The 27846-nt window shown below is 52.1% G+C and overlaps 1 protein-coding gene and 1 long non-coding RNA gene across 2 annotated transcripts in view; one reads left to right on the top strand and one right to left on the bottom strand.

The window, feature by feature from the left end:
• Nucleotides 1-27846, top strand: part of ANKH (ANKH inorganic pyrophosphate transport regulator) — a 144514-nt gene that overhangs the window by 112830 nt on the left and 3838 nt on the right. The window contains exon 9 of the mRNA XM_002713969.6: nt 24047-24176. Within this exon, the coding sequence (XP_002714015.3) occupies nt 24047-24176 (130 nt within the window). The remainder of the gene's footprint in view (nt 1-24046; nt 24177-27846) is intronic.
• LOC138845170 (uncharacterized) lies at nt 186-27845 on the bottom strand. Its single transcript, XR_011381976.2, has 2 exons — nt 26702-27845; nt 186-26652 (listed from the first exon to the last, which is right to left on the bottom strand). It is a non-coding gene; the product is annotated as an uncharacterized LOC138845170 (long non-coding RNA).

The raw sequence follows: 27846 nt of genomic DNA, 5'->3' as shown, positions 1-27846 counted from the left end.
AGCAAAACACGGGGCAGCATTGACACAGCGTAAAGGAGTATTTTAGGAACGAAACAGAGGGTTCTATTCCAGGCACAGACCTCAGCCTCTGGAGCCTGTGTTAAGTGCCTGGAAGTCGAAAGGGGAGCAAGCTAGCGGCCAGGCTCTGTGACTTGGATCTCATCTGCGCATACAGCTCCCAGCTGTTGCTGGTTGTGCTGCTGGGAGTCTCTCCTGCTCCATCTTCCTGCACTCTCTTTAAACTTTCCCTGCCAGCTCAAGACATGTTTCACCAGCCTGCATGGGTGCAGGGTCTTCCTTCTTACCTCTAGTTCATGGGAAGTCACTTGTGCCTCAAAAAAAAAAAAAAAAAATGTGCAACAAGTTTATTTTGAAATAACTGCTTAGGGTCTGGAGAAACGCTGAGCTGTCCTTGGAAGAGGGTTGAGTTGGTTTTTAGATTTAGGATTAGAACAAGTATCTGTATCTGCAAATATCTCAGGGCAAATTTAAACCTTAGAAAAGGCCCTTGGGGGCTGGTGCTGCAGCTCAATAGACTAATCCTCGCCTGTGGCGCCAGCACCCCGGTTCTAGTCCCGGTCAGGGCGCCTGATTCTGTCCCGGTTGCCCCTCTTCCAGCCAGCTCTCTGCTGTGGCCAGGGAGTGCAGTTGAGGATGGCCCAAGTGCTTGGGCCCTGCACCCCATGGGAGACCAGGAGGGGCACCTGGCTCCTGGCTTCGGATCAGCGCAGTGCGCCGGCCGCAGCGGCCATTGAGGGGTGAATCAACAGCAAAGGAAGACCTTTCTCTCTGTCTCTCTCTCTCACTGTCCACTCTGCCTGACAAAAAAAAAAAAAAAAAAAAAAAAAAAAGGCCCTTGGAGAGGAGCTGGTCAAAACTTGCAAGTTTTCAGAAAAGCAAATGACTCAGCCCAAGTGACTGTTCAAGGAGCAATAAAACAAGTGTGCTCCAGAAATGGAATTAAAAGATGTTTGTTTTGGTGCAAAACAATTTTGGAAATCCATGCTTATGGAATAGTCTTTAACAAGTTCATGGAAAAATATTGGTGATGAGAAACCATGCATAAATTTTGGAATTTTTTTTGCACCCAAACAAACTCACCTTTTAATTACAGTCACCGTGAAGTTTCTGAAGTGCTCTCCTGGGACCAGCTAGAACCCAGCCTTCAGGGGTCATCCTCCAGGTCTCTGGACTCTGAAGTGTGCTGTTCCCTGAGAGCAGGGACAGGTATTGGCCCTGGGGCCTCCACAGACGGGTTCCTCACTGCTTGCTGAGACAGACAATGGTTTCTTCACCAGGAAAAGCCTTTGAGTTTGCAGCTCCTTACCCTTTTATACTGATTCACTGAGCTGCACCATCACCTTGGCTGGAGGAGCTGTTGTTCAAAGACACAAAGTCAAGGGAGATTTTTCCAGATGGGACCTTAGCACCACTAGAATGAATACGCACCCTTAGATGCCACTTATCCTCACCCGCACTCTGTGCAGCCGTTGCTAATCTTCACTGGGAACCTCACCCCCAGGGCCCAGGACACAATCATGGGTGATAAACACGTGAGTCAGCTAACTCCTAGCCGGCAGCTGACAGTGAGGGAGGCACCACCCTGGGTGAGCAAGTCTCCTTTCTCAGCTGACCCCAGTTTTGAAGCTGTTCAGAGGTGCTTTGTGCTCATGTTTTGAATTTTTTTTTTGAAATGGGATGGCAGGATAGTCACAAGCAGGGGCCACGGAAGCACTCCTGAGCAGCATGCACTGTGCCCATTCCGGTGGGTGGTTCCCGGAACCAGGCACGAGGTTTCCGGGTGATTCCCCAGCTCCCTACACTCACCCGACGTCCTTGCGTTTTTCTGGTGCGTGGCTCCTCATAGGGGCAGCTGGCTCTTGGCTGGAGCCTGCCCAGTGACTCAGTAATGCTTACTGCATTTCAGAGGGAAATATGTACTGGCCAGGACAGAATGAGCCCCTTCTTCAGGCCCTGAAATTTTGGGTTCAGTGTCTGCCTTTGCCCATGAAAAATACAGTTGTCACTTTGGACGGTAAGAGACTAATGTGTCAGCATGCCACTGTGACCTGTTTCCTTATTCCCTATTAAAAATGTTTAATTTAATCTTGGAGTCTGTGTTTGACTCCAAAAGTTGATTCTGCTCATACTGTTTTTAAATTTTTACTTATTTGAAAATAAGAGCTAAAGAAAAATATCATTATCTTCCATCCACTGTTCACTCCCCAAATGGCCGCAATGGCCGCGGCTGGGCCAGGCCAAAGCCAGGAACCTGACACTCTGTCCACGTCTCCCACATGGGTGCAGGAGCCGAGCACTTGGGCCATCTTCTGCCCTTTCCCAGGCCTTTAGCAGGGAGCTGGATCAGATTCAGTGACATCAACACATCCAGCTGCTGAATTTATCAACTTAGCACATTTTCTGATTGACCCCAAACAGACCTTAAAAAAAAAAGTCCTGAAGTGCACAGCAAATCATATTAAATGGAGAGGTTTCAATAGCTTTGGCTGCTTTACCAGTTTCCATTTTGACTTCACAATGGCATTTTCAGGACATTGGGTGTTTCTCTTCCCGGGCTCCCTGCCGCCCAAGCCTTGGGGAACAAATGCCGAGAGAGGGAAGTGCTCTGCTTCAGGAGAGGTGGGGAGGAATCCAGGCAGGACACAGGCTCGGCTACTGCTGAGGTCCCCACAGGCCTCTGTTCACAATGGAGATGGGCGTACGTCCAGAGGGCTGTTGGCAAGCAGAGCCAACAGGGTGTTTTTGTGCAGTGGGCAACCTGCACAGCCATACCCAGCAGCCCTGGGGCCTGACCCAGAGAGAGAGTCAGAGGAGACAGGGCCCTGCATGTCAAGGAACTAGACAGGCAGGAAGGCCAGGAGGAAGGGATGGTGATGGGGATCATGGGCAGAAAAAGAAACAAGAGGTTAAGTCAGAGAAAGAAGGGGCAGAAAGGCAGAGGTGGGGGTTACAGGCAGGGAGAATGTGGAGGCTCAGACACTGTGGAGCCCTCGCCCTCCATGGCAGCTGCCAGGCCTCCCAGGCAAATCGCTGTAGACTAAAAGAGTTTAAATTTGGTGGGGTTTTTTATGTACATTTTTTAAATTACTTTTTTTTATTTTTGATTTTACCTCCTATCCACTGGTTTGCTCCCCAAATGCCCACGACAGCCAGACTGGACCAGGCTGGAGCCCCCAGAGCTCAAACCAGGTCTCCCACACAGGTGGCAGGAACCACTGAACCTGCACCTGCTGTCTTCCAGGTGTGTATTAGTAGGCAGCTGGATTGGGAGCAGAACTGGGATTCAAACCCAGGCATTCCAGTGTGGGATACAGGCACCCCTCTCCTGGGCAGGGTCTTCTATGTCAAATACCTGGCCTGTTTTGTTTTTTAAAGATTTATTTATATTTCTGAAAGGTAGATTTGTAGAGAGGCAGAGGCAGAACAAGAGAGAGGTCTTCCGTCCACTGGTTCACTCCCCAGATGGCTAGAGCTGGGCTGATCTGAAGCCAGGAGCTTCTCTGGATCTCCCACATGGGTGCAGGGGCCCAAGCACTTGGGCCATCTTCTTCTGCTTTCCCAGGCCATAGCCGAGAGCTGGATCAAATTGGAGCAGCCGGGACTCGAACCATATGGGATGCTGGCATCGCAAGCAGTGGCCTCACCCACTATGACACAGTGCTGGCCCCTTGCCCTAGGTTTTTAAGAACTCAGTAAATTTGTTATGCCATGGTTGAATTTTGCTGAACTGGCCTGTTTGAAAGTAGGACTCTCACCAGTCCTTGCACACTCACATTCAGTTTTTTCAAGGTCCCCAGACTGTACCCACTGGCCTCCTAAGAGCTGGCCTCTCCTGCTTTACCAAATGAGGGCTGGTTGGTGTGATGGTGGTGGTGCTAATGGGGCATGTGCCACTGTCACTTAACACAAACAGGAAGCCTGCCAAGGTGCCATCAAACTATACGGCTTCCTACAAAAAGATGTGTGCAAGGGGATCTGAAGTCAGTGGCTGTCAGTATTTAAAAGTCCTGGCTGCTCCACTTCTGATCCAGCTCTCTGCTATGGCCTGGAAAAGCAGTTAATGATGGCCCAAGTCTTTTGGCCCCTGCACCTGTGTGAGAAACCTGAAAGAAGCTCCTGGCTCCTGGCTTCGGATGGGCACGGCTCCGGCCATTGCAGCCACTTGGGGAGTGAACCAGCAGATGAAAGACACCTCTTTCTCTCTCTCTCGCTCCCTTTCTGCCTCTCCTTCTCTCTGTAACTCTGCCTTTCAAATAAATAAATCTTTTTTAAAAAAAATCTGGTTCTTAAAAAGTGAAAAAGTTAGAGGTTTTTACTCTGACTCCTTCTGAGCCTTGGTTTTTAAGGTCAATGGATGGTAAAGGGAGTTCATAAACAAATCCAGAACCTTCTACACTTAGTTAGGGATTGAGTTGTATCTGCCAAAAAATGCCCGTGCTGACGTCCTGACCCCCTGGATGTGACCCTGTGTGGGAAGGCTGGAGATAAGGTTCCGGAGGGCAAGTAAGGTACCTGGTGTTCCTATCGGAGGAGGAAATCGGGGCCAGGCCTGCCCACGGGGAAGACATCCTGTGAAGCCAGGGGGCCACCAGGAAGCGGGAGAGGCCCGTCCAGATCCTGCCCAGCACCCACTGTGGCCATGGCCCCGCCTCCCCATGCTCTCAGTAACACGGCCGACTGGCCAGACTGTGACACTTTGTTCCAGCCGCCCTGGCCATCTGACCCAAGGATGTTTCTGGAAGAAGGGAATCTTTTTTTGTCACTTCAGACCACATGGATTGGTGACCCAGACTTTTAGCTCTGTAACTTTCTCGCGTTAATCCTCCCTCCCTGTGGTTTCTGCTGTTGTGTTTCCAGATCATCTGTACGAGCAGAGCGTTGGCTTAGAGCTGGTTTTCACACGCGCTGGGTGTGAGTCTATCTGCTTAATTATGTCTTTGCTGCTGGAGTTTCTGGGGAGCGTCCAAGCTGTTGGCATCATAGCGTTTGATGGAAGCACCAATGACAGGGTCCGGTGACTTTGCTTCTTGTTTTTATTCTGAGTTTTATTACCTAAATAATCCCAGTGCCTCTCAACCGGGTCCTTGCAGCACCCAGGACCAACCCACACCCGTAGCGACTCTGAAAGGTAGAAGTATTTCTTAGCAGTCAGGAAGAGGAGTGTTCTAGCCCATGCTGCTAGTATGCCATCCACTTGGATCTGTCCTCCGAGATTGTCTCAAGTTTTGTGTCTCCTCTACTTTTCCCCACTTGAAACTTACAAATTATTCTAGTCTGCTTTCCATTGCCAACCACACAGTACCAGAGACTGGATGAGTTTTAACAAGAAGACGTTTGCTTTGGCTCATGGCCCGCGTCTGGTGACGCCTTCTTGCTGGTGGAATCCCAGTGCAGTGGCGAGCGGGTGTCACGCGGCAAGGGGCAGGGTGCATGTGCATGTGTCCTCTGTTCTCCCTCTCCTTACAAAGCCCGGGCAAGCCTCCACCCTGCTGACCTTGTCCGAGTCCTCCAATCCCCTCCGAAGGTCCCTCCTTGACCCCATCATAGATCAAGTTCCCACCCCTTATCCCCTGCACTGGGGACTCATCAAAGCACAGCCGAACCAGAGCGTCAGTGGGACCCGACGTGGCACCAGACCACTGGTTTTCAGCACCACCTGTCAGCATGCACCCATGTTCTAAAGGAGTGTGAGAAGCATGGCCAGGGAGGGGAGTGGGGACTGCTCTTAGACCCCAGGCCCACTGGGCAGTGACTCCATGCCCTCCCAGGCCATGGGTGGTGAAGCCTGGGCCCCCCGGCTCCCTGCACGCGCCCTGTGGTCTGAGTCCCCCAAGAGAAGGCTCCCAGGCTGTGCCCTCACGCCGCGAGAACAGGTTCATTTTCTGCTCCCAGTGGTTGTTCTACAGAAGGGGCAGCATGACCCAGGAGGGCTTAGTGAAGGCTTCCAGGAGTAAGACCCTCCCCCCCCGCTTGTCTGTGGCTTTGCTTAAAAATTGCTTCTCGTAGTCTCTGCATATGGATGTGAAGGAACAGTCTGCTGGGCGATTTCTCCTCTCCTGGCGGGCGCATTACAGTGTAGGGAGCAAGCCCGGGTTCACTTGGTGCCAGCCTGGACTCCCCAGCAGCTGTGCGCGGGACGTCGTGGCGAACACAGGGGCGTGCAGGGCTGAGGGGGCTTCCCCGCTTGCTGAGGTCAGCCCTGCTCAGCAGCCTTGAGGCACTTGGACCTCTGCACTCAACGATTTTCCTGGGGTGGGGCCCTGAGACTCCAGATGGCTTCACCAGCCTCCGGCACATGGGGGACCCCAGCAAAGCCCAGGTGAAACATCTCAAAATACTTCTGTGTAAATGATCTCAAAATGTCCCAAAAGTGCCAAAAATATGTATCTGCACTGCAAGGAGTTCATGCCGTCACAGGATTAAGATAGGTTTATTTTGGTGCCAGTCATCTTGAAAGCCACGCATATGTCTTTCGAATATGTGTTTTCCATGAACTTTTCTGAAGATGCCCTCATGGTTCCCTCAAGCTGTGTATGTGGGAGGCACGCAGGCGGGACCTCAAATGCCCGAGAGAGAGCCCCAGGGCTGTTTGGTATGCTTGAAGCAGGGAGCGCTCACTTGGGAAGACCATCCACTGTGTCCCTCCTGCGCCCAACACCCTGCAAAGCGCATGCACCTTCTGCTCTTGCACGCACGGCCTTTGCTCGAAATGTCCCTTTCTAAGCACCGCGTGTGCGGCACTGGGCAGAGCAGCCTCCTGTTCAGACACGGTCCACAGGTTTGAATTTTGCCATGGAGTTGTTCTCTGAGCCCAGTGCACCTGACAGATCCAGAAATCCGTGCCCACGAGACCCACTCAGCCTTACCTGGCGCCAGCAGCTGGCATGGGCCTGTCTGGGATCCTCCCTGGGGAGGCCACTTTGCTGATGTGGCTTCAAGGACCTTCCCAGAGGGCCCTGGGTGCACACACCTCTGATCCCCCACAGAGCTTCACCCTGGACAGGGCCGCATGTCATGCTGTGTTACCTGGGCCTCTCCTGACCCTTGGCTGCCCTCTCTTGATTCCGAAGGGGAGCAAGGGCAGGAACAGATGCAGAGGAATTTTGCTGAAATTGAAGTCGGGGCTACGGAGCGTGTAGGGGTGAACCCTGGAGTTACAGGGTCTAGGTTCAAATCATTGCTCACTCATTGGGTGGCTTTGGGAAAGCCATGTAAAACTGAGGGCCTCGTGGGCCAGTGTTGTCGCCACCTGCAAAAGCGGCATCCCATATGGACACCAGTTTCTGTCCCAGCTGCTCCACTTCTGATCCAGCTCCCTGCTGGTGCTCTGGGAGGGCAGCAGAGGATGGCTCAGGAGCTTGGGCCCCTGCCACCATGTGGGAGACCCAGATGAAGCTCCTGGGTAGGCCTGGCTCAGCCTTGCAAGTTGTAACCATTTGGGGAGTGAGCCAGCAGGTGGGAGATTCATTCATTCATTCATTCTCTCTCACCCCGCACATCCCCCCACAAATAAATAAATCTTAAAAAACAAAAACTTTTTGGCTTCAGCTTCCCTCCATGGAGATGATAAGAGTTACCCACCTTGTAAGACTTTCAGAAGCAGAGATCACTTAGCCACGTGCCCGGCTTGTGCTGTGAGCAGAGTGCTGGCGATCCTCAGGCACAGGAGTCAGGAGGGGATGACCGTGTGTGTATTCACAAATGGCTGTTGGTGTATTTGATGCCAAAGAATAATTTCAGGAAATATATACGAGGGCAATTCAGAAACCTCATGGAAGTAGAATTAAAAGTTTATTTTGCTATAAAAATTTTGAAATCCATGTATCATTTTTATGCTATATCTTTTCCATGAAGTTTTTTTTATTTTATTTATTTTAAAGAGCTACAGAGAGAGAGAGAAAGAGATCTTCCATCTGCTAGTTCATTCCCCAAATGACTGCACTAGCCAGGGCTGGTCCAGGCTGAAGTCAGGAGCCAGGAGCTTCATCTTGGTCTCCCCCAGGAGTGCAGAGGCCCAAGGACCTGGGCCACCTTCACTGCTTTCCCAGGTACATTAGCAGTGAGCTGGATCAGAAATGGAGCAGCCGGGGCTTGAACCGGTGCCCATATGGGATGCTGGTGTAGCAAGCGGCAGCTTAACCTGTTATTCCACAACACCTGCTGCTCCATGAGGTTTTTGAAAACTCTTTATATAGTTGTCTAATTTTTTTTTTTTTTTTTTGGTGTTTTGAAAACTGCATCCCTTAACAGGCAGATGTAGTCAGACACTCCGGAGACAGACTGTGCAGTGGACAGGAGACACAGACATCAACCCTCCCTGTTTGTAGCCACCCGGCTCCAGGCACAGGCCATGCTCACCCAGCCTGTAGGCCTCTTGGTGCCCCACAGCCCTGAGCACAGAGAATAGGAGTTAGCATGTGTGCTCTCTGACTTGCTGTCAGATGGAGCTTAGACTCCACCAGAATGCTGGAACATGCCAATCTGGACAGGGTGCATGCCCTGTGTTTATGGAATCATCAGAGCAGAAAGAACACGGATAGCTAGAAATACCTTCTCCTGTGGGGCACGGCCCAGTCACCAGAGCCACGTGAGGGCATGCTGCGGGCGCCTGCCTCATCTCTGACCCCATGCGCTCACTCCCACAGCCTGACCTCCCCAGTGCTCGAATCTGTCCTCACGCCACCCTGTCCCGTGTCAGGACGGATGCAGGCATTGCCAAACACACCTGACCCTGTGCTGTGAAGCAGAGACGCTGCCAGTGGGGACTGATGGTGCGTGGAGATTCTAGGAGGAAGAGCTTGGACAGGTGTATTTCTTCCTTCAGCCAGCGTCCGAGCTCCTACTACACAGCCCCTTCCCTGGGGAAATCAGTGCTGGGAGGAAGACTGTCGGGCAGCACAGCTCCCCGAAAGGTGCTGGGTGGTGTGTGTTTCCCAGGAGCCGCTGTAGCAAATCGCTGCAAACTTGGAGGGTTTAACCAACAGAAATGCACTCGTCTGCAGTTCCGGAGGCCCAATGGGGTCCACTGGGCTGAAATCAAGGGGTTGGCAGCCCCGCCTGCCTACCTGCCCCACCTCCCACAGGGCACTAGGGGAGAAACCCCACCTTTTCTAGCTTGCCTTGGCCTCATCGCTCCAATCTCTTGGCCTCTGTCTCCGTGTTGCCACCTCTTCTGTGCATCTTTATCAAATCTTCCTTTCTTGGGGCTTGTATGGAGTCACTTAGGGCCTCCTCACATCATCTCACCTGGAGATCCTCCGTATAGTCACTTCTGCCACCATCAAGGTCACCCGTGGCTGCTACATCCACAGGTCGGCTGACCTTGCTCCAAAAATAATCAAGGAAAAGATGGTGTCTGTAGTGAACATGGACAAGCATTTTTCTTTCATACATCCTCAGTAATGTGGAAATGACTTAAAGCGTAGTGGGAGGTGTGGGTGGGTTCTAGGCCAGCACTGTGCTGCCTTACTTAAGGCACTGGAACATCTGGGGAGTTTGCTGGCTGCAGGGACTCCTTGAGCCAGCCCCCTGCGGATGCTGAGGGATGACTGTGCCGACCACTCTGCAGGTGGGAAGGGAAGCTGTCTTTGGGTGGCCTGGATGCAGCTACTGCAGTAGTAGCAGGTGCTCTAGAGAAAACTAAGGGAAAGGAGGAGGGTGGTGGGGGAGATGCTACCTTAGACAGGACAGGGAGGGGAGCCCTCTGTGGGGACCAGCAGCCCTGGGCTCCCTGTGCCTGGCCATGGCCTGCTCCCTACACACCCGGTCACTGTTCAAGGTGTGAGCACTGTGTCTGCTGTTTCGTGGCCCCCATGTGGAAGAAGTGTTAGGTTGCCTCAGGAGCAGAGAGCACGGATGTAGGCGATGGTTTTGCTATCCTACTGTCTGTGGAGAGGGCCATTGTTATCTGCGTTTCCACACTGCATCTCCTCTGAGAACGTGGACGTCAAGATTTGGCTGAGTCTGGGGGACTGGGATTGTTCAGCTTTATCATTGCCACGAATGCAGCGGAAGGCCACCCTGGCTTGTCAGTTATGCACGTGGCACCATGAGCAGGTCACCTGGGAGATTCAGGTGACTGGACTCTTGGGGCAGTCGAGGCCCAGCCCCTTCTGGAACACTTTCCTGGGTACTTGGCAGCCTGGAGGCCGCGGGCATCTCCCTGCGCCTCTGCTTCCTCAGTCCTGTCCACGAGCACCTGTGGCAGGGAGGTTGGTGAGCTGACCGGAGTGCGCTGCGCCCTCTCCCTGCTTGGGTCTTCAGATCCCTCTTCAGCCAGTTTGCTGGTGCCACCACCCCCATCCTTCCAGCTGATCTTGACCCTGGCAGGAATAAAGGGGCGGATCTGTGGTCCACACCAGCCCCTGGTGACTCTGTCTTCTCTTTCCTGGTCTTAGCACTTTGTCCTTGCAGCGTCCCAGGCTCACTTCCACCTCCTCCTCCACGCCTTGGCACCACCGTCCCCAGGCCTCTGTTCACCCTGCCCGTTCCCTCTCAGCAGCTGACCTGGCCCACGGCCCACTGAGAAGTGACAAGAGTCCTCGGGAAAGGAGCCTCTTAGCGTCCACCCCCTTCTCCCCGCAGCACCCCTGAGGATCGTCCTGCAGCTCCCAGGGGACACGGCGGCCCTGTGCTTTGCCCTCAGCCACCGCCCCCACCTCACAGCCCCCACGGTGCGTTCCAGCTGGCAGGTGTCTTTCCCAGCCCCAGGTCTGACTCTGGGCACCTTAGCACTGCCTGTGGGACTCGGCCACTGACTGCAGCCCCTGCAGGCAGCAGCTCTGGACTTTCGTCTGAGCCTGCCAGGAATGCTGAAGAGAGCCCACAGGGGCAGGTGGGGCCAGGGGTGCTTCGCTGAGTCATCGGCACCGCCTCTGGCTCTGGGGAACCCCGACACCCTCTGACGCCTTCTCTGCCCACCCCCACCCCCTTGCTGGCTTCTTTTCTGGCTGTGTTTTCTGTTTTGAGAAGCTCCCTCTTTTAGAAGCCCTGCTGCCATTAGGGCAGAATTACCGTTTCCACAATCTTTGACATTAGTTTCCTTAATTCCTTTTTAAAAGACGGTCCTGGTTCCTGACCATCAGAGAGGTCACCCAGCCTCTCCCGGCCCTCCCAGCACCGTGTTCCTCCCTACCTGTTGGAATCAGGCCGAGTGAGCGAGGCTGCTCCCGTCTCGGGCCGGCTGCCCGGGGTGAGGCTCATTGTCGAGGTGTGAGGGGGGTGCCTGCTGCAGAGAGGAGAGGGGGACTCCCTGGCCTGCTAAGGAGCCCCTGAGGCCCAGCTCTGTAGAAACCTGGGCCACGGACCAGTTGGCTGCCTCTGCCGGGCTGTGCTGCCTGCCCAGAGACCAGGAGGAAAAGCAGGGCTCCCAGGGAACGTAAGGTGAGGTGCTGGTGTTGACATCTTGGTCCCAGGCGTCAAAACCTCAGAACTCAGACCAACCCAAAGGGGAAGGAAACAGACTGTGGTAGTGGCAGAGGAGGAGGCAGCCCGGGAAATCCGCTGTGGCAGGACCTTCTCCCGGGGACAGCCCCGAGAGGGGCGGCTAACCCTGAGACTCGGGGTGAGCTGCTCGTGAGAGGCCTGCACCAGGAGTTCCTGCCCCCCGCCCCCTCCCGAGCCTGTGCCAGGTCACCGTCAGTGACCAGCGTCAGTATTTATAGGCTTCCTAATCCCCCTCCAGATCCGGCCACCTGCTCCAGCCGCGACTTCTGAGCAGCTCCTCTGAGATGCTGTTGGCACAGAGAGGAGAGGCCTGGGCAGCAAAACACCCACCCAGAGGCCTCCTGAGCCTCCATTTCCCCAGTTAGGGGACTTTCATGCTTTCAGGACCAGCTCCTTCCTCGGCCGCGGCTTTGTATGTGATCTGCACACAGCAGGGAGGGGCTCCGCCATGTGGGCAGCCATGGCTTCCCCTATGGCCACCTCGCGGGACAGCATGCCAGGAGTCCCTAGTCCTGGTTAGATCCCATTGTCTGCAGTTGCCTCTTGGTAGCTCCAAGTCCCTCAGTTTTGTGCTTGAAAGCAGCAAGAGCCTAGCCAACAGAGTCAACCCCACTTGGCCACGTTTTCCAAGTTCAAGTTTGGTTCTTGAGAATGACCCCGACTCACCTTCCTGTTGCTCAGCTTACCCACAAGCCCGCACTGTCCCCCCGCCTTCCTGGGCAGATACTTACAGCCTTATTCCCGCCGTGGTACCACGCTGACCCTGTGTCTGAAACAAAGGCAGCCTGTTGGAGCTTTCTTTCTGCCAGGGTCCCCGCCCCCACGCCATGAGGTGGAGACTGCTGCCCATTGTCCCATTGTCCAGGGGAAGAAAATGACTCTCTTGTGCACAGGGCATGGCCCCAGGATCAAAGGTAAACCAGCAGCGTTCACGACTGCCCCTGGCGGAGGGTGAGCCCGCACAGCAGGAGGCGCTGTGGCACACTGGGCCAGCGCTAAGGCATCCTGGGAATGAGGGAGACAGTGAGGCTCCCCGGCTGAAATCTTAGTCCCACCCTTTACCAGCAGGCGACCTGGTCCCTAGAGGCCCTGTGTCCTCATCAGCAGAGGAACAGAAAAGCAAGGCAGCCATCCAGGGAGCGATTAAGGATGAAGTATAGCACGGTATGGGAAGCTCTGAGCATATGAGGCACAGTTTGGTAGGGTCAGTTCCTGCCCACTTCTCTCTGGAAGCACCCGTTGTCCAGCGTGCACTTTTTAAGTCAGCACGCGTTGCAGATTTGAAGGCTTGATTGGTTTGGGGGGTGGGGAGGTGATACAGGAGAGATTAAACCAGTTAAGACTGGTTCCTACCTCTAAGCACCCTTCATAAAATGCCAGTGCATCAGTTCACACACATTCTGAAAATGCTTAGCAGGTGAGCAGCCTGTCGTGCTGTGAGGGGCAAGTTCCAGGGTTTTGAGGTGTAAAATACATGTAGGATCTTAACGGGCTTTCAGTGCACATTTAAATGGTTCGCACAGTCGTACCTCTGTCACACCATGCATCCACTGGGCTTTTCATTGTGCAAAAATGAAACTGCCCCCATTACACTGTACCTCCCCATGCCCCTCTCCTTGGCCACACATGGGCTCCAGGCTGTTAACAGTCAAGGGAAAGGAAAGGCCAAAGAGAAGCTGGGCCATGGACTTTCTGAATATTCCTCAGGCTGGGTAAGAACAGGAAAGAAACTTTCTTTAGATGCAAGGACTGGGCCGAAATTTGAGCCACAGCGCCCTCTGCAGGCTCGGTGCATGGCTCCCCCTGCTGTTTGAAGTCTGTGTTGGTTCTTGGAACCCAGGCTGTGTGTGGCTTTCAAGAATTTGAGTCAGGCAGGCAGGACTTTCATGAAGTCTGTATGGATTTGATAATTTCACTAAACCTGGATGATAGCAGCAATGATTTGGGTTTCATGTTCTTTAATATGAGCTACATCGGAAAGTGTTTTTTTTAACCATGAATACGCTATAAACATAGATGGTTGTACCAACTCCTTATGGAAGTATTTAAGACAGATGTAGGAAGGTACTTTAAAAAGTACAATTAAAAGATGCTATTTGTGGTGCAAAAAATATTTTTTAAGATTTCTTTGAAAAGCAAGAAAGAGTGATTTCCCATCCGCTGGTTCACTGCACAATAGCTCACAGCTGCTGGGGCGGGGCCAGGCCATAGCCAGCAGCCTGAGAGGCAGCCCCGCAAGACAGGAGTCCCTTCCTACCGGGGTCATGCAGGCTTGCACAAACTGGGCTCCATGGCTGCTTTCACACATCATGTCTGCTGCAGGCCTTTCCACCCGGGTAAAAATGACAGGTGATTTTATTTCTTCAAAATTGGGAATCCCCCTGATTCTAAGAATCAGTCGTGATGAAATGCTGAGTCATCTCACTGGGGATGTGGTGACTCGTCATGTACTCCATGTCAGTTCTTTGAGAGGAACCATCCGGCCCGTGTGACAGCTGGCAAGGATAGGCCAGCGGCATCCCCAGAGGGTGGCTGCATGTCACTACACCCCCCAGCTCCTCTCCCTCAGGCTTGCCCCTCCGCCCCTCGTGGACTTCTGCCCAGATGCTTCCGCCCTGCTCGCCACCTCAACACACACCTGCACACGTACGCCCACGCGTGTGTCAGTCTGTGGCTCCTGTCTCTGTCGGACTGGAAGCCAGAGTCAGGATCCTGACATGCAGAGCCCTTCGTGAGCTGGTCCCCTTCCCACAGGTGTACAGCACACAGGACTGGACACTAAGACTCAGAGGGCCAGGTGAGGCCCCTGCAGTCAACCCCAGCCACCTCTGGAATGGTGCGTGCTCTCTGATAGGGTCCTGCCCTGTTTTGGCTCCTCCGCCCCCAGGGATGTCAAGTCAGTGTGCCTTTGGCATGGAGGGACGTGGGACACAGTTTCCCAAGATGCTGGCTGCTAAAACCCAGCTGCCGGCCCCTCTGAAAGCTGCACATCCCTGCCATGAGCCCTCACCTGTGAGGACATTACAATCAAAAATGCTCTATGTGGAAACCATGAAAAACTACAAGGAGGAAAATGAAACCAGTCCTCTCTGAGCACCCACAGATGACTCCACTCTTAGCCTTTTACTCTGGGCTCTGCAAACCTTGCAAAGGAGTCACCACTGACACTGAGGGATGTCACTGCAGGGTGCCCAGTGCTGGGAGACACACCATGTGTGTGGCACAGTGCCCTGCAACATGGGCTCCACACATGTGCCAACCGCTATGCATCTGTGACATGCAGGGAGCCGGCACTGCTCCGTTAGATCCCGAGTCCACCCATACTTCAGCTGCCATGCTGTTGTCCGTGAGCAAGTGTAAACAAAGGAGCACCACACATTGATAAAATTTGATGGCCCTTTATTGCTGGCAGTGGAGAGCAGGCTCATGCCCTAAAGAACTCTTGACCCTGAAGCCCAAAGCAACAGGGTTTATAAAGGCAAAAACCACAAAATAGGTAGGGGAATACATGGTTACTGAGGTCAAGCTGACCTAAAACCTAAGTGAAACTAGTATCGATTATAATCTTGGCAATACCAGTTATAATTAACAATTTTAATTATAATATCGACATTAATCCAGGTATTGGTTTTAATCATATGTAGGACATAGACAAATTACATTTTTATCATTAACCCAGGTGCAGCCTATCCACTTCCAAGCTTGAGCGATCATGCTAGGAGGTTTCTATGCTCTGCCAAGTGTGATGTAGTGGACTGCTATTATTTAACTGTTTTAGATCATAGTTTCAGACCAGAGTTTTACGGTGGGGGGGGGGGGGCACCTTCCCAGAATGGAATCTCAGGTTCTCCAAAATGGAGTCCCTACTGTCAAGGTGTTACTTCAGTGCTAAGGGGCAGACTCTCAGGGAAGCAGAGCACAGACTCAGTTTGTGGAGCCAACTCCAGACTGCAGTGTGGACCAGTGCAGACAGCTGGCAGACGGACCCTCTGGGTAGCACTGCCCTCACAGCCGCCCTGAGAGGGATGCACCACCTCCACAGCACAGAGGCTAAGTCACTAAGAAACTGACCCGGAAGCAGACTTCAGAGAAAAGCGAGGTGGGAACCAATCCAGGCAGTCCCCGGGGCCAGATTTGTAACCACCTCTGGATTTCAGTGTTGTTGAAGGTTCACCATGGCTTGCCCTATGAGGACTTAGACCCAATTAAGCATCTAATGAGCCTTTCTAAGTAAAAGCTCCAAGTAAAAATGATGTCCAGGGCCAACTGTTTTAATTCAGAACAGCCACGTGTGTCTGGCTGTTTTTGTTTAACTGCAGAGGATGAGAATCTCTCACTGGCTGCTGATCCTGAGTATTCTGGGTAGTGGGGAAAGCTCTGTGAGTTTCCCAGAAGCACAGGCAACAGCTTGTGGAAATTAAGTCAGACCCACGAGCAGAACGGAGTCCTCTGGGACATGCAAATGGCTGCTCCCTTGTTTGGAATCCAATGCCAAAATCTTGGGAAAGAGACTTGCAGTGTCCCCAGGCAGCTCAAGGTCCACTGGGAGGGTGGGGGGTCGGGTCTTGCTCAGAGTCCCCCTGCCATGGATCCAGCTGCAGGTGACCCAGCCTGGACCATCACAGATGCAGGGAGGTGTTGCCCTCTGCATACTTTGTTTCCTGACACTCCAGATACTCCAGGCTGATTATCTTACATATCCCTGGTCCTATCTGGGGACCTTCCTATGTGCTAAAACTTTGTCATAACATTTTTTTGACAGGTAGAATTATAGACAGTGAGAGGTAGAGACAGAGAGAAAGGTCTTCCTTCCGTTGGTTCACCCCCCAAATGGCCACCATGGCCGGCGCGCTATGCTGATCCGAAGCCAGGAGCCAGGTGCCTCCTCCTGGTCTCCCATGTGTGTGCAGGGTCCAAGCACTTGGGCCATCCTCCGCTGCCTTCCCGGGCCACAGCAGAGAGCTGGACTGGAAGAGGAGCAACCGGGACTAGAACCTGGCACCCATATATCGTAACAGTTCATTGCTACACGGATGTAGGAGCAAGTGGCAAGTATTATCCCCAATGCAGAACAACCATCAACAGTTAAAACCTGGGGAGAAGGTGAACTTGCACATCCATCTGCCCAACCAAGTCCTCATCAGGAACCATGACCGTGGCAGGTGCACGGCTGGGAAACTGCATCTTCAGGTTGTGAATGAGTAAGGCACAGCCCAGTGGTGGGCCGTTTCTAAAGAGGGGCTAATGCCACTAAAGACATGGGGACAGTGCCCAGGGACCACAAGGGCGGCACAGAACTTGAAACACAAATGAGTCTCTCAGAGTTCAGAGTGGACATCTCATGGTCAGGACCTGGTGCTTGGAAAAAGAATCTCAATCAAAGAAATGAGGAGTATGGGTCTTCATTTTCCTTTAACAGCATTTTTTTAAAAAGAAAGAAAATTGTAACTTTAGATTTACAGAAAGATGGTAAAGGTCGCACATGAAGTCCCTGTCTGTCCCCAGGTCTCCTTCACATCTGGCTTGACTGTGGCACATTTGTCATAAGCAAGGAGCCCACATTGCTGCCTGTGAACCAAACTGCATCGTTTATTTGGATTTCACCAGTGTTTTTCCTCATGGCCCTTTGCTGTTCCAGGATCCCGTCCAGGAGACTACATTGCGTTTAGTCACCGTGTCTCCTCAGCCGCCTCTGGGCTGTGACGGCCTCTCAGACTTTCCTTGTTTTCGTGGCCTTGACAGTGTTGAGGAGTCCTGATCAGATGTTTGGTAGAGCGGCCCTCAGTGTGGCTCTCTTAGAGGTTCTCCTCACTGTGAGACTGGGAGTTTGGGTTTGGGGGCAGAAGACCACGGATGTGAAGTGCCCTTCTCATCTTAAGGGTATGAGCTGTGGACATGAGTGAGCACAATTGACTTGACCTTGGTCATCTGGCCGAGGTAGTTTGGTGGGGTTCTCTATGTCTGCGCTGTTGCCGCTCCCACCTCAGAAGGGGCAGTTAAGGAATTACTTAGCATTTTCTCCAGCAGGGATAGGGAATGTCCAGCCTGTGGACCATACAAGGCCCATGAAATCATGTGGTCTGGCTCTGCCAAGGCAACCACAGGCAGGACTTGAAATTCATTAAGCCTATAGCAGGTTAATTTTTAAGCTGATCATTTTGGGTAGCCCACAAGTGATGCTGTAAATATCCAAATGGGTGCCTGCATTGTGGCACAGGGGTTTACACTGACATCTGTGATGCCAGCATCCCATATGGGTGCTGGTTAGAGTCCCAGCTGCTCCACTTCCATTCCAGCTCTCTGCTAATGATGGCCCAAATACTTCGATCCCTGCCACCCACGTGGGAGACCCAGATGCAGCTCCTGGCTTTGACTTGGCCCAGCCCCAGCCATCCTGGGCCATTTGGGAAGTGAACCCTCTCTTTCTATAACTTTCAAATAAACTAATCTTAAAAATAAGTAATTACCTGGCTGGCACCACAGCTCACTAGGCTAATCCTCCACCTGCGGTGCCAGCACCCCGGGTTCTAGTCCCAGTTGCTCCTCTTCCAGTCCAGCTCTCTGCTGTGGCCCGGGAACAGTGGAGGATGGCCCAAGTGCTTGAGCCCTGCACCCGCGTACGAGACCAGGAGGAAGCACCTGGCTCCGAAGCGCCAGCTGCAGCGTGCTGGCTGTAGCAGCCGTTTGGGAGGTGAACCAACAAAAAAGGAAGACCTTTCTCTGTCTCTCTCTCTCTCTCTCTAACTCTGCCTGTCAAAAAAAGAAAAAAAAAAAAAACTAACTATACAAATGGCCCTTGGCAGATAAAATGTTGCCCACTCCTATTCTGCAGGCTCTCTGTCCCTTTTATCTAGTTTGTTCATTTAAGTTAGTGTGGATTCATGGATGTTGATCTTACACTTGGGTTTTCCTTCAAGACTACATGATTCATTTTGTTGTTCAAACTGTCCCAGCATTGGGAACTTTCTAGTGGGCTCCCATATCCCTTAGACATGCCCCATTGTTTTGCTTTTTGAGCATTTGCTTGCTTTTTGGCACTCCCGGTAATGACAGACTGATTATCTTCTGTATCTTATGTTAGGGTTAGGGTTTGGCTGCTGGGGGTGGGACTTCTGGTGATGCACTTCTGGTGAGGAGGAGTGGTGGGGCTCCTAGGCTTTAGGCATTAGGGTTAGGGTTAGGCAAAGCTCAAATAGGGCCAGGCACTGGGTCTGAGCCAGGCAACCAGGGGTGGCTCAGTGGGTTAGGGCCCTAGGTTAGGGTTAGGGTCCTAGAATGAACCATTGTCCTGGTTCTTTTGGATGATGAACAGAAAAACTGAGATCTGGGCCCTGGGTGGGTTGTTCTGTTTTGAAGGCTGCTTCCTCATGAGATAATATTGACAGCAAGCTCTGTAGCCGAAAACCTGGCACTGTAGCTTCTCAGAGGAACAAAACATGTTCATTGTCAATAGTTTGCTGGATTTATGTTCTAGCTTGGAGAAGTCAGTGTCATTAGACTGTGCAAATATTTGAAGAGCACAGCATGTCATGGTCACCTGAGGGCACATGTTCTGAGTCAGGACTACTGTGGGTGAACTCCGTAGAATGACACTTTCCTAAAATATTCTCTGCCGGGTTAACTCCCAGGGCTTCTTATTTTCTGGAACAGACTGGTTAGCTGTGGTCTGGGGATTGTGTTAGGACTCAGTACTTTGCGTGGAGAAAGCTGACCTGCAGATGAGGTGTTGTAGCTTTTAGCCAGCGCCATACCTACTTCGAGTTCATGTTCTCCTTTCTGACGACGCAGGAACTGTTCTTTGGTTGAAGAATTTGCCAGAAGGCGAGGCAGCATTTCCATACTGGAAGCATGGCCCCAGCTTCAGATGTATTAGGGAAGAAGAAGGAGGTTCCTTCCTTTTACTTTTCTCGGACTGCTCAAGCCCTCGTCCGCACTGAGAACTTATACTTACAGTATCCCTAGGGGCCCTGTCTAGGCTCAGGGTATGTGGGGTTGAAAACTCTGGGTGCCTCTCTGAGCATGTAGGGTGTGCTTGGGCACAGAGAGAAACCAGATAAGGAACACAGTGATTGAGCAGTGCCACATTAAATCATGCTGTGGACGTTTCAGAATAAATTTGAGATTGCTTCCCATTAAGCTCCTGTTAGAATTCAACCATGTTGACTTTGCGATTGTATTCAGGGTCCCCCAAGTGTGGTCGCTGGCCCAGATGAGCTGTTGTGCTGTGACACACTCACTCTGGTCCTGTCCTGGTTGTACTCCTTCCTCCAAGGGTTGATGGATCATTTCCTACAAGCAGTAAAGAGCCTCCAGGGGAGCATTACCCAGGCAGAGAGGCCACAGGGAGAAAGCACTGGCTCATGTGCTGCAGAGGTGTGATGGCACCATCCTTCTGACAGACGGCCACATCCTCCTCTTTTCTTGGGTGTCATTTAAAAGCCACTTTGATGATCTTGCAAAGCCCAGAGAGACTGCAACATTAATTTGAGGCATTGTCTCATATTCACATGAACAATGGCTGCAAATTAAAGCATGCTAGTGACTCTGCTAGAAGCGGAGGTTGGGAGCAGGGTTGCCCAGGTCTCTCACTTTTCATCACTGCAGTAACACAGGCTGGCTTGCTCTCTGCAGCTCTAAGACACAGATTCTTCCCAGACTTCCAGGTGCTCTCTTACCTCAATTCTCTCCAGCTTTACTCCCATGGGAAATATTGGGAGTCTCAGAGCAAAGCTGGAAGGAGGGATACTCCATCTATGTGTTGGGATGGGGTATAGACAGGGTACTAAATCGCATCTTGATGCCATGCTCAGCGTTTTTTGGAATTGTTATATCAAATTGCCTCCACGGCTGGGCTGTCGCCATGAATGATGTCTCACCATTTGGGGCTGGCAGCACTGCAGTGGGAAAAGATGACAGGGCCACTTGTCCAGGGCATAGAAAATAAAGTCCCTGAAGTATTTTTCCCTTCATGTCAAAAAAGGAGAGTACTCACACCAGCCAACAGGATTACACAGCAGTACATCTGCTGGTTTCAAACACCAGTGGCATATACTCTCCTGATGCTGAAATACGTAGGAAGAGAAAACTATTCCGTTAATAAAGTGACATATATTTACAATATGACATAGTAAATAAGACCAGCCTAGTTCCAGGGAACTTAATTCACCCAAAGCCTAGGGGATGTTACGTTCTCAAATTTCAGTGTTCCGTTTTTATATGATGAATTCATTTTAGAGTGTATTCTGCTTTATTTCAGAAAAGAATCACTTCCATGTAAAGCAGGTAGATATTTGATGGCGCTGGAATGGTTGTGACATCACTTTCCAAAGTTGTATCAATACTTTCAATTCAGTTTGTTAAATGAGCACAAAATGTCAAGTCAGTTCTACAAGGATCCCCAGTAGCAGTACCCACGCCGCCTACCGCCGCCTACTATCTCCCTTCCCAGACTGCTACCAAGATAACCTTCCCCCAGGTCCAATGCTTTACTTAAGCATCTTTGGTTTTTCCAGGACTTAGTGACCATCTTAATTGTAATTTCTCCTGCTCTTAGTGTATTAAATACTGATTTATCATCATACTGTCCCTCCATCACGTATACCTGTGTCATGAATTCAGACCTAGTAGCAGTGCCACTTGCTCACGTTCTTCAAGTGTCAGCCTCCTGACACCCGCTGCACTGCAGATTCACTGCCTGTGGGCCAATCCAGCCTTCCTGGAATATTTTTTCAATGATTATTTATTTTCATTTACTTTGAAGGCACAGTGAGAGTGCGAGATTGAGTCCATCTGCTGATTCATTCCCCAAATTCCCTTAGCAGTGAGGTCTGCCCAGGCTGAAGCAGAAGACTGGAACTCCACCTGGGTCTCCCATGTGAACAGCAGGTACCCAAGCACTTGAGCCATCACCTGCTTCCTCCCAGGATTTATTAGCACGAAGCTGGATGGAAAGTAAAGCACTCAGGACTCAAACCAGCACTGCAGTATGGGTGCAGGCACCCCAAGCTTAAGGCAGGCTCAACCTCAGGCACCACGTGTGCCCCTCCTAGGATCTTCTTTTCCCTTCACTCTAGAGATTCACCCCCCCCCCTTTTTTTCCTGTGGTTTCCTCTTTCTTTCCCTGTGACAGAGCCTACTCTCAATACTTTTTTTTTTTTTAAGATTTATTTATTTACTTGAGAGGCAGAGTTACAGAAAGGCAGAGAGAGAGAAGTCTTCCTTCTGCTGGTTCACTCCCTAGATGGCCATAAGGCAGGAGCTGCACTGATCTGAAACCAGGAGCTTCTTCCTGCTCTCCCATGTGGGTGCAGGGGCCATCCTCCACTACTTTCCCAGGCCATAGCAGAGAGCTGGATTGGAAGTGGAGCAGCCAGGACTTGAACTGGCACACATATGGAATGCCAGCACTGCAGGCTGCAGCTTTACCTGCTACACCACCACGCTAGTCCAATTTTTTTTTAAAAGTACATGTAACAGGTAAATATTTTGAGACCTTGAATATTGAAAATGTCTTTTTTTTTTTTTTTTTTTTGACAGGCAGAGTGGACAGTGAGAGAGAGAGACAGAGAGAAAGGTCTTCTTTTTGCCGTTGGTTCACCCTCCAATGGCCGCCGCGGCCGGCGCGCTGCGGCCGGCGCACCGCGCTGATCCGATGGCAGGAGCCAGGAGCCAGGTGCTTTTCCTGGTCTCCCATGGGGTGCAGGGCCCAAGCACCTGGGCCATCCTCCACTGCACTCCCTGGCCACAGCAGAGGGCTGGCCTGGAAGAGGGGCAACCGGGACAGAATCCGGCGCCCCGACCGGGACTAGAACCCGGTGTGCCGGCGCCGCTAGGAGGAGGATTAGCCTAGTGAGCCGCGGCGCCAGCCTTGAAAATGTCTTTTCTAAAACCACTGTTGTCTCGCAGCTGGTGCAGAGTTCTGGATGGAAATCATTTTCCCTCCAAACTCACTACTTGGTATCTGCTAGCTTTCAGTGTTGCCAGGATCCGTGTCCCCAGCACTGCCTGGTGATGTGCCTGGGTGGTGGTGGGGGGGGGTGTCTTTTCCCACCCACTGTACTGCCTGCATTCCAGCACCGAGATTTTGCTGTTTTCTTCTTTCAAGAAACCCTACAATTTAAACGTTAGGCCTTTATTTTTATTATACCTGTTTTTGTGGACTTCTCCAGCTTTATCTTACTGTCTGTTCATAAATTTTCCATTTCTGCCTCCATCTTCTTAATTACAAAATCTTCTGTTTTGTTCTGTGAATGCTTTTATATAGCATTTCCATTCTAGCTTCATCCACGCAGTGTCTTGTCTGTGAGAACATCAGCGGGGAAGCTTTTTCCCTCTCTGTGTTGTCCGCTTCATCCCTGATTGTCTCATTTCTGCAGGTGAGCCACCTGCAGCTGATTAGAGGCTGAGCACTTGGGTGAGATTCGTCCCCTGTGGGCCTCCCTCAGGCTGGTCAGGCGGGGCTGCCTCTTGAAGAGCCTGTCATTTTCAGAGACTTTAGGTCTTCCCTCTGGGGCTGGTCAGACTCTCAGAGACACGCAGGGCTCCTTTTGGGGGCACTGAACTGGCTTCCTGTATACTGGGAGCCGAACAGCAGACAGACAGGGTCAGCATGTCCTGCTTCCCTTCATCCCTGGCACCTGGGTCATGGCTGGGCCTCAGTTGACCCTGTCCAGGGACAGTCCTGGCAGGTGCGGGGAGACTGTGGATGGACCGCCTCCTAACTGGACTTCCCGCCAGCCTGCTCTGGGCCCCCCTTCCTGATCTGTGGGGATGGACAGTGGGCAGAGGGCTCCGCATTCACATCAGCTTCGGGTTTCATCTGCCCTTGACCATCTGCTTCCAAATTTTGTCGCTGCTCTTTTCTTAATCTTGAAAAGCTAACAGGCTAATAAATACTCTAAATATTAATATGCCACGGCGGGCACATGGGGCAGCAAGTTAGGCCAAAGTGCCACTTCCAACTCAGCTTCCTCTAATGCACCCTGGTAGGCAGTGGATGATGGCTCAAGTGTTTGGGCCCCTGCTACCCACATGGGAGACCAGATGGAGTTCTGAGCTTCTAGTGTCAGCCTGGCTATTGTGGGCATTTGGGAAGTGAACCAGCAGAAAAAGTCTCTCTCAGTTGCTCTGCCTTGCAATTAGATGAAAATAAACATTAAAAATACTAGTACTCGTTTTTCATCATGTGTGCTAGTTCAGTGCGGTTCTATGCACACCAAAATCTTTTAGGTTACTTTTTACTATTTTGGTAAAGTTGTAAAAATTGTCTCATGGCGTCCACCCTGAGCTAAGCTGTGTCACAGCCTAGCTGAGTGTCGATGGGAGAACACTGGTCTCCCTCACTGGCCCAGTTACCCATTCAGATGCTGCCACTGTTGAAAAGTGCCACATCTGCCCTGCTGTGGTGGGTGAGCCAGATGTGGCAAATGGACCAGAGCCTGTGAGCAGGGACACGCAGCTACCTGCCGGCCAGGTCCGCCATCTTGCACAACTCCGCAGCTGTCAGGTCATGCCTGGCGCGTTCATTTCACTCATTCATGCCTTTATCTGACGACCGGCCTCCCTGTCTTCTTGCCCCCAGCTCTGTTTTGTGATGTTTTGGACCCCCAACGTCTCCGAGAAGATCTTGATTGACATCATCGGAGTAGACTTCGCCTTCGCGGAGCTCTGCGTTGTTCCTCTGCGGATCTTCTCCTTCTTTCCGGTTCCAGGTAAACAAAGCGAAAACAGCATTCCCAGTTACCTTCGTGCCCCATGAGCCCTTATTTCTTTGGAAATATCTGTAGTCACATCACCAACAAAAACGTAAAATCCCACGTGGAATGGAAATATCCAGACATTAGACAGTAGGTTGAAAGTTTTAGAAATGAATCAAACAGGCATTTGTTTCTTCTTCAAAAGTCAGAGAGGAACAGACAGATCTTCCATCTGCTGGTTCATTCCCTAGATGTCCTGCTGGGGCAGACAAGAGCCAGGGGCCTGCCGGCGATGCGGCTCAATAGGCTAATCCTCCGCCTGCGGCACCCCGGGTTCTAGTCCCAGTCGGGGCGCCGGATTCTGTCCCGGTTGCCCCTCTTCCAGGCCAGCTCTCTGCTGTGGCCCGGGAGTGCAGTAGAGGATGGCCCAAGTCCTTGGGCCCTGCACCCACATGGGAGACCAGGAGAAGCACCTGGCTCCTGGCTTTGGATCAGTGCGATGCGCCGGCCGCCGCACGTCAGCCGCGGCAGCCATTAGAGGATGAACCAACGGCAAAACGGAAGACCTTTCTCTCTCACTGTCCACTCTGCCTGTCAAAAAAATAAAAAAATAAAAATAAATTAATAAAGAGCCAGGGGCCTAAATACTTGGGTCACCTTCCACTGCTTTCCCAGGACACTAGTAGGAAGCTGGATGGAAAGCAGCCAGGACTTGAACCAGCACCCACAGGGGATGCTGGCATCTCAGGTGGCACAGTGCCAGCCTCAATTTTTTTTAATTGGGTTTGCAACCACTGCACTTTAAAAAACAAAACAAAAGCTGTTCCCAAGTTGAAACAATAGATAGAAATAGATCCTCCATCCTGATTGTGGTACTCAAGTCTGTGGATGTATCAGAACTATATCCCAAAAGGCCAAGTGTACGATATGTTAATTTTTGAGAGGAAGAGAGAAAAGGACAGAGCAGGCTGGTTAACTCTTCAAATGCCTGAGATGGCCAAGTTTTGGTGAGGCAGGGGCTGGGCAGTCAATCCAGGTCTTTTATGTGGGTGGCAGGAACCCAATTACTTGAGCCACCACTGCTGCCTCCCAGGAGCAGCGTTAGCAGGAAGCTGGAGTAGAGGCAGGCATCCTAACTGCTAAGGCAAACACCCACAAGGGGATGTGTCCCGGACAGCAAGTTATCTTTAAAAGTAAAATTGAAGCCGGCGCAGCGGCTCACTAGGCTAATCCTCCTCCTAGCGGCGCCGGCACACCAGGTCCTAGTCCCGGTCGGGGCGCCGGATTCTGTCCCGGTTGCCCTCTTCCAGGCCAGCTCTCTGCTGTGGCCAGGGAGTGCAGTGGAGGATGGCCCAGGTGCTTGGGCCCTGCACCCCATGGGAGACCAGGAGAAGCACCTGGCTCCTGCCATCGGATCAGCGCGGTGCGCTGGCCGTGGCAGCCGTTGGAGGGTGAGCCAATGGCAAAGAAAGACCTTTCTCTCTGTCTCTCTCTCACTGTCCACTCTGCCTGTCAAAAAATAAATAAATAAATAAATAAAAAATAAAAGTAAAATTGAAAAAGCTGCTAAAACCTGGACATGTAAAAGAAAGGACTACCGGAGAAAAAGCAGAATCCAGGGCCAGAGTGAAGGCTGGGTGGCATTTGGTCTAAAAGCCAATCTGAATAATCACAGGCTGATACAGTATCAGGTTGTCACTATAAATACCTGAAAAGAGTTTATCTTGGGCTGGCACCGCGGCTCAATAGGCTAATCCTCCTCCTAGCGGCGCCAGCACCCCGGGTTCTAGTCCCGGTCGGGGCGCCGGATTCTGTCCCGGTTGCCCCTCTTCCAGGCCAGCTCTCTGCTCTGGCCAGGGAGTGCAGGGGAGGATGGCCCAGGTACTTGGGCCCTGCACCCCATGGGAGACCAGGAGAAGCACCTGGCTCCTGGCTTCGAATCAGCACGGTGCCGCCAGCCGCAACATGCCAGCTGTAGTGGCCACTTGGGGGGTGAACTAACGGAAAAGGAAGACCTTTCTCTCTGTCTCTCTCACTGTCCACTCTGCCTGTCAAAAAAAAAAAAAAAAGTTATCTTGGCCCCTGGTTCTGGTCCAAAGTTGAAGGCCCACATCTGGTGATGGATGTCCTGCTGGCAGTCAAGACAACACTGGGTGAGAGACAGGAAGTGCTTCCGTGTGTGTGTGTGTGTCCTGTGGTCTCTCTCCTTAGACATCCACCAGGATTCAATCCTGGGGGCTACACCCTGATGACCTCGTCAAAGCAGGTTTCCACCCACTTTTTTTTTTTAATAAGAAATTTTTATTTGAGAGGGCAGAGAGTACAAACTCCCATCCAGTGACTGACTCCCTAAATGCCTGTAAAGGTCCAGTCTGAGTCAGGCTAAAGCCAGGAGCTGGGAGCTCAATCCAGGACTCCCATGTGGGACTTCAGTCCTCACTGCTGCTTTCCAGGGTGTGTACTAGCAGGAAGCTGGGGTTAGAAGCCAGGTCTTGAACCCAGGTACTGCACTGTGGGGGTGAACTTTCAACTCTCAGAACATTGCAGGCTGTGCTCTATACCCACGTCGGGTATGCGATACAAGAATCAGGTAGTTCTAGGTTACATGCTACAGAAGAGTTGATTGGTCTGTGACCACTTCTGTAACAAACATATGTACATGCTGCGTGCTTGTGCCTCTATTTTCTATTTCTAGAAGGAAGTTGTCAAGCAGGGGCTGGGGCTGCCTATGGGAAGAGGACAAGCGCTGGGAAGTCAGAACTGGGACAGAGAGCTCTGTATACTCTTCCCCTTTTGCAGCTCCAGCATTAAATTGAGAATCCTGGGGTTGTCACCTCCTGGCCCACTCCAGCTGGGTGTGGGACTTACCTGTATTCTCATCCCAGCTCCTCTCCCTCACCTGGGAGACTGAGGGCTTCCCAACAGCAGTCAGGCCCCATCTGCCCTTGGCTACATGTTAGGATTAGGCCAGCCAGATTAGCATACACCTGCGACCCATACCCTGTCCCAGGACCACAGCCAAAGGGGTGTGACTGTGCCTAGGAGAAGTAAACCTTGGAAATACAAGGATTCCAGGCCCCTGAAAGCAAATGTTTTTCCCAGGACTGGGCACATTCTCCCCCCAACAGCCTGTGCTGGTGCTGCCCATGGGAGGGTGCATGCTTCCTCCCTTCCAGGCACTAAGTCTCAGGCTCTACCTGATGGCAGACAGACTCCATATCAGCACCTCTGACCGGCTAGGTCTGCACCCTGCAGGGCAGCTAGATGCAGTAATTCACAGGTCTGGGTAGGGGAAATAGATGTTCAACTGATGTGACAGCAGCACCTCAAGTGAGTGTGGCAGGGCCGGCTCCGGAGGGCCTAAAGGAAATGGGGATAAGAGCAGCCCCCTCCCCTTCTCCCCTGCCCAGTGGGAGGGAAGACAGCTTCTGGGCCCAGCTTTTCTGCCACCAGCAATTTGCTGCTTTTCCCTGGGTCCTGTCTTTGAGGAACAGATGAGCAGAGCTCGGGCCCAGCCCATCCTGGAGGCGGCGGCCAGGGTGGAGCAAAGCAGCTGCCTGCAAGTTGCAGTCTGGACCCCGAGGACATGCAGCAGGGACCAGCAGCCCCGGCAGGAAGGCAAGGTGACCAGGCCTGGCTCTCAGGGGTGCTGCAGGGCATGGCTGACGCGTCCTCCGCTTCTCCC

The sequence above is a fragment of the Oryctolagus cuniculus genome, chromosome 14 (assembly GCF_051225735.1).
Source record: "Oryctolagus cuniculus isolate XC-2025 breed Fujian yellow rabbit chromosome 14, ASM5122573v1, whole genome shotgun sequence".
NCBI classification, from domain to species: Eukaryota; Metazoa; Chordata; class Mammalia; order Lagomorpha; family Leporidae; genus Oryctolagus; species Oryctolagus cuniculus.
The sequence above is the reverse complement of the archived record's forward strand: the minus strand, read 5'-3'. Positions and strand labels throughout refer to the sequence as shown.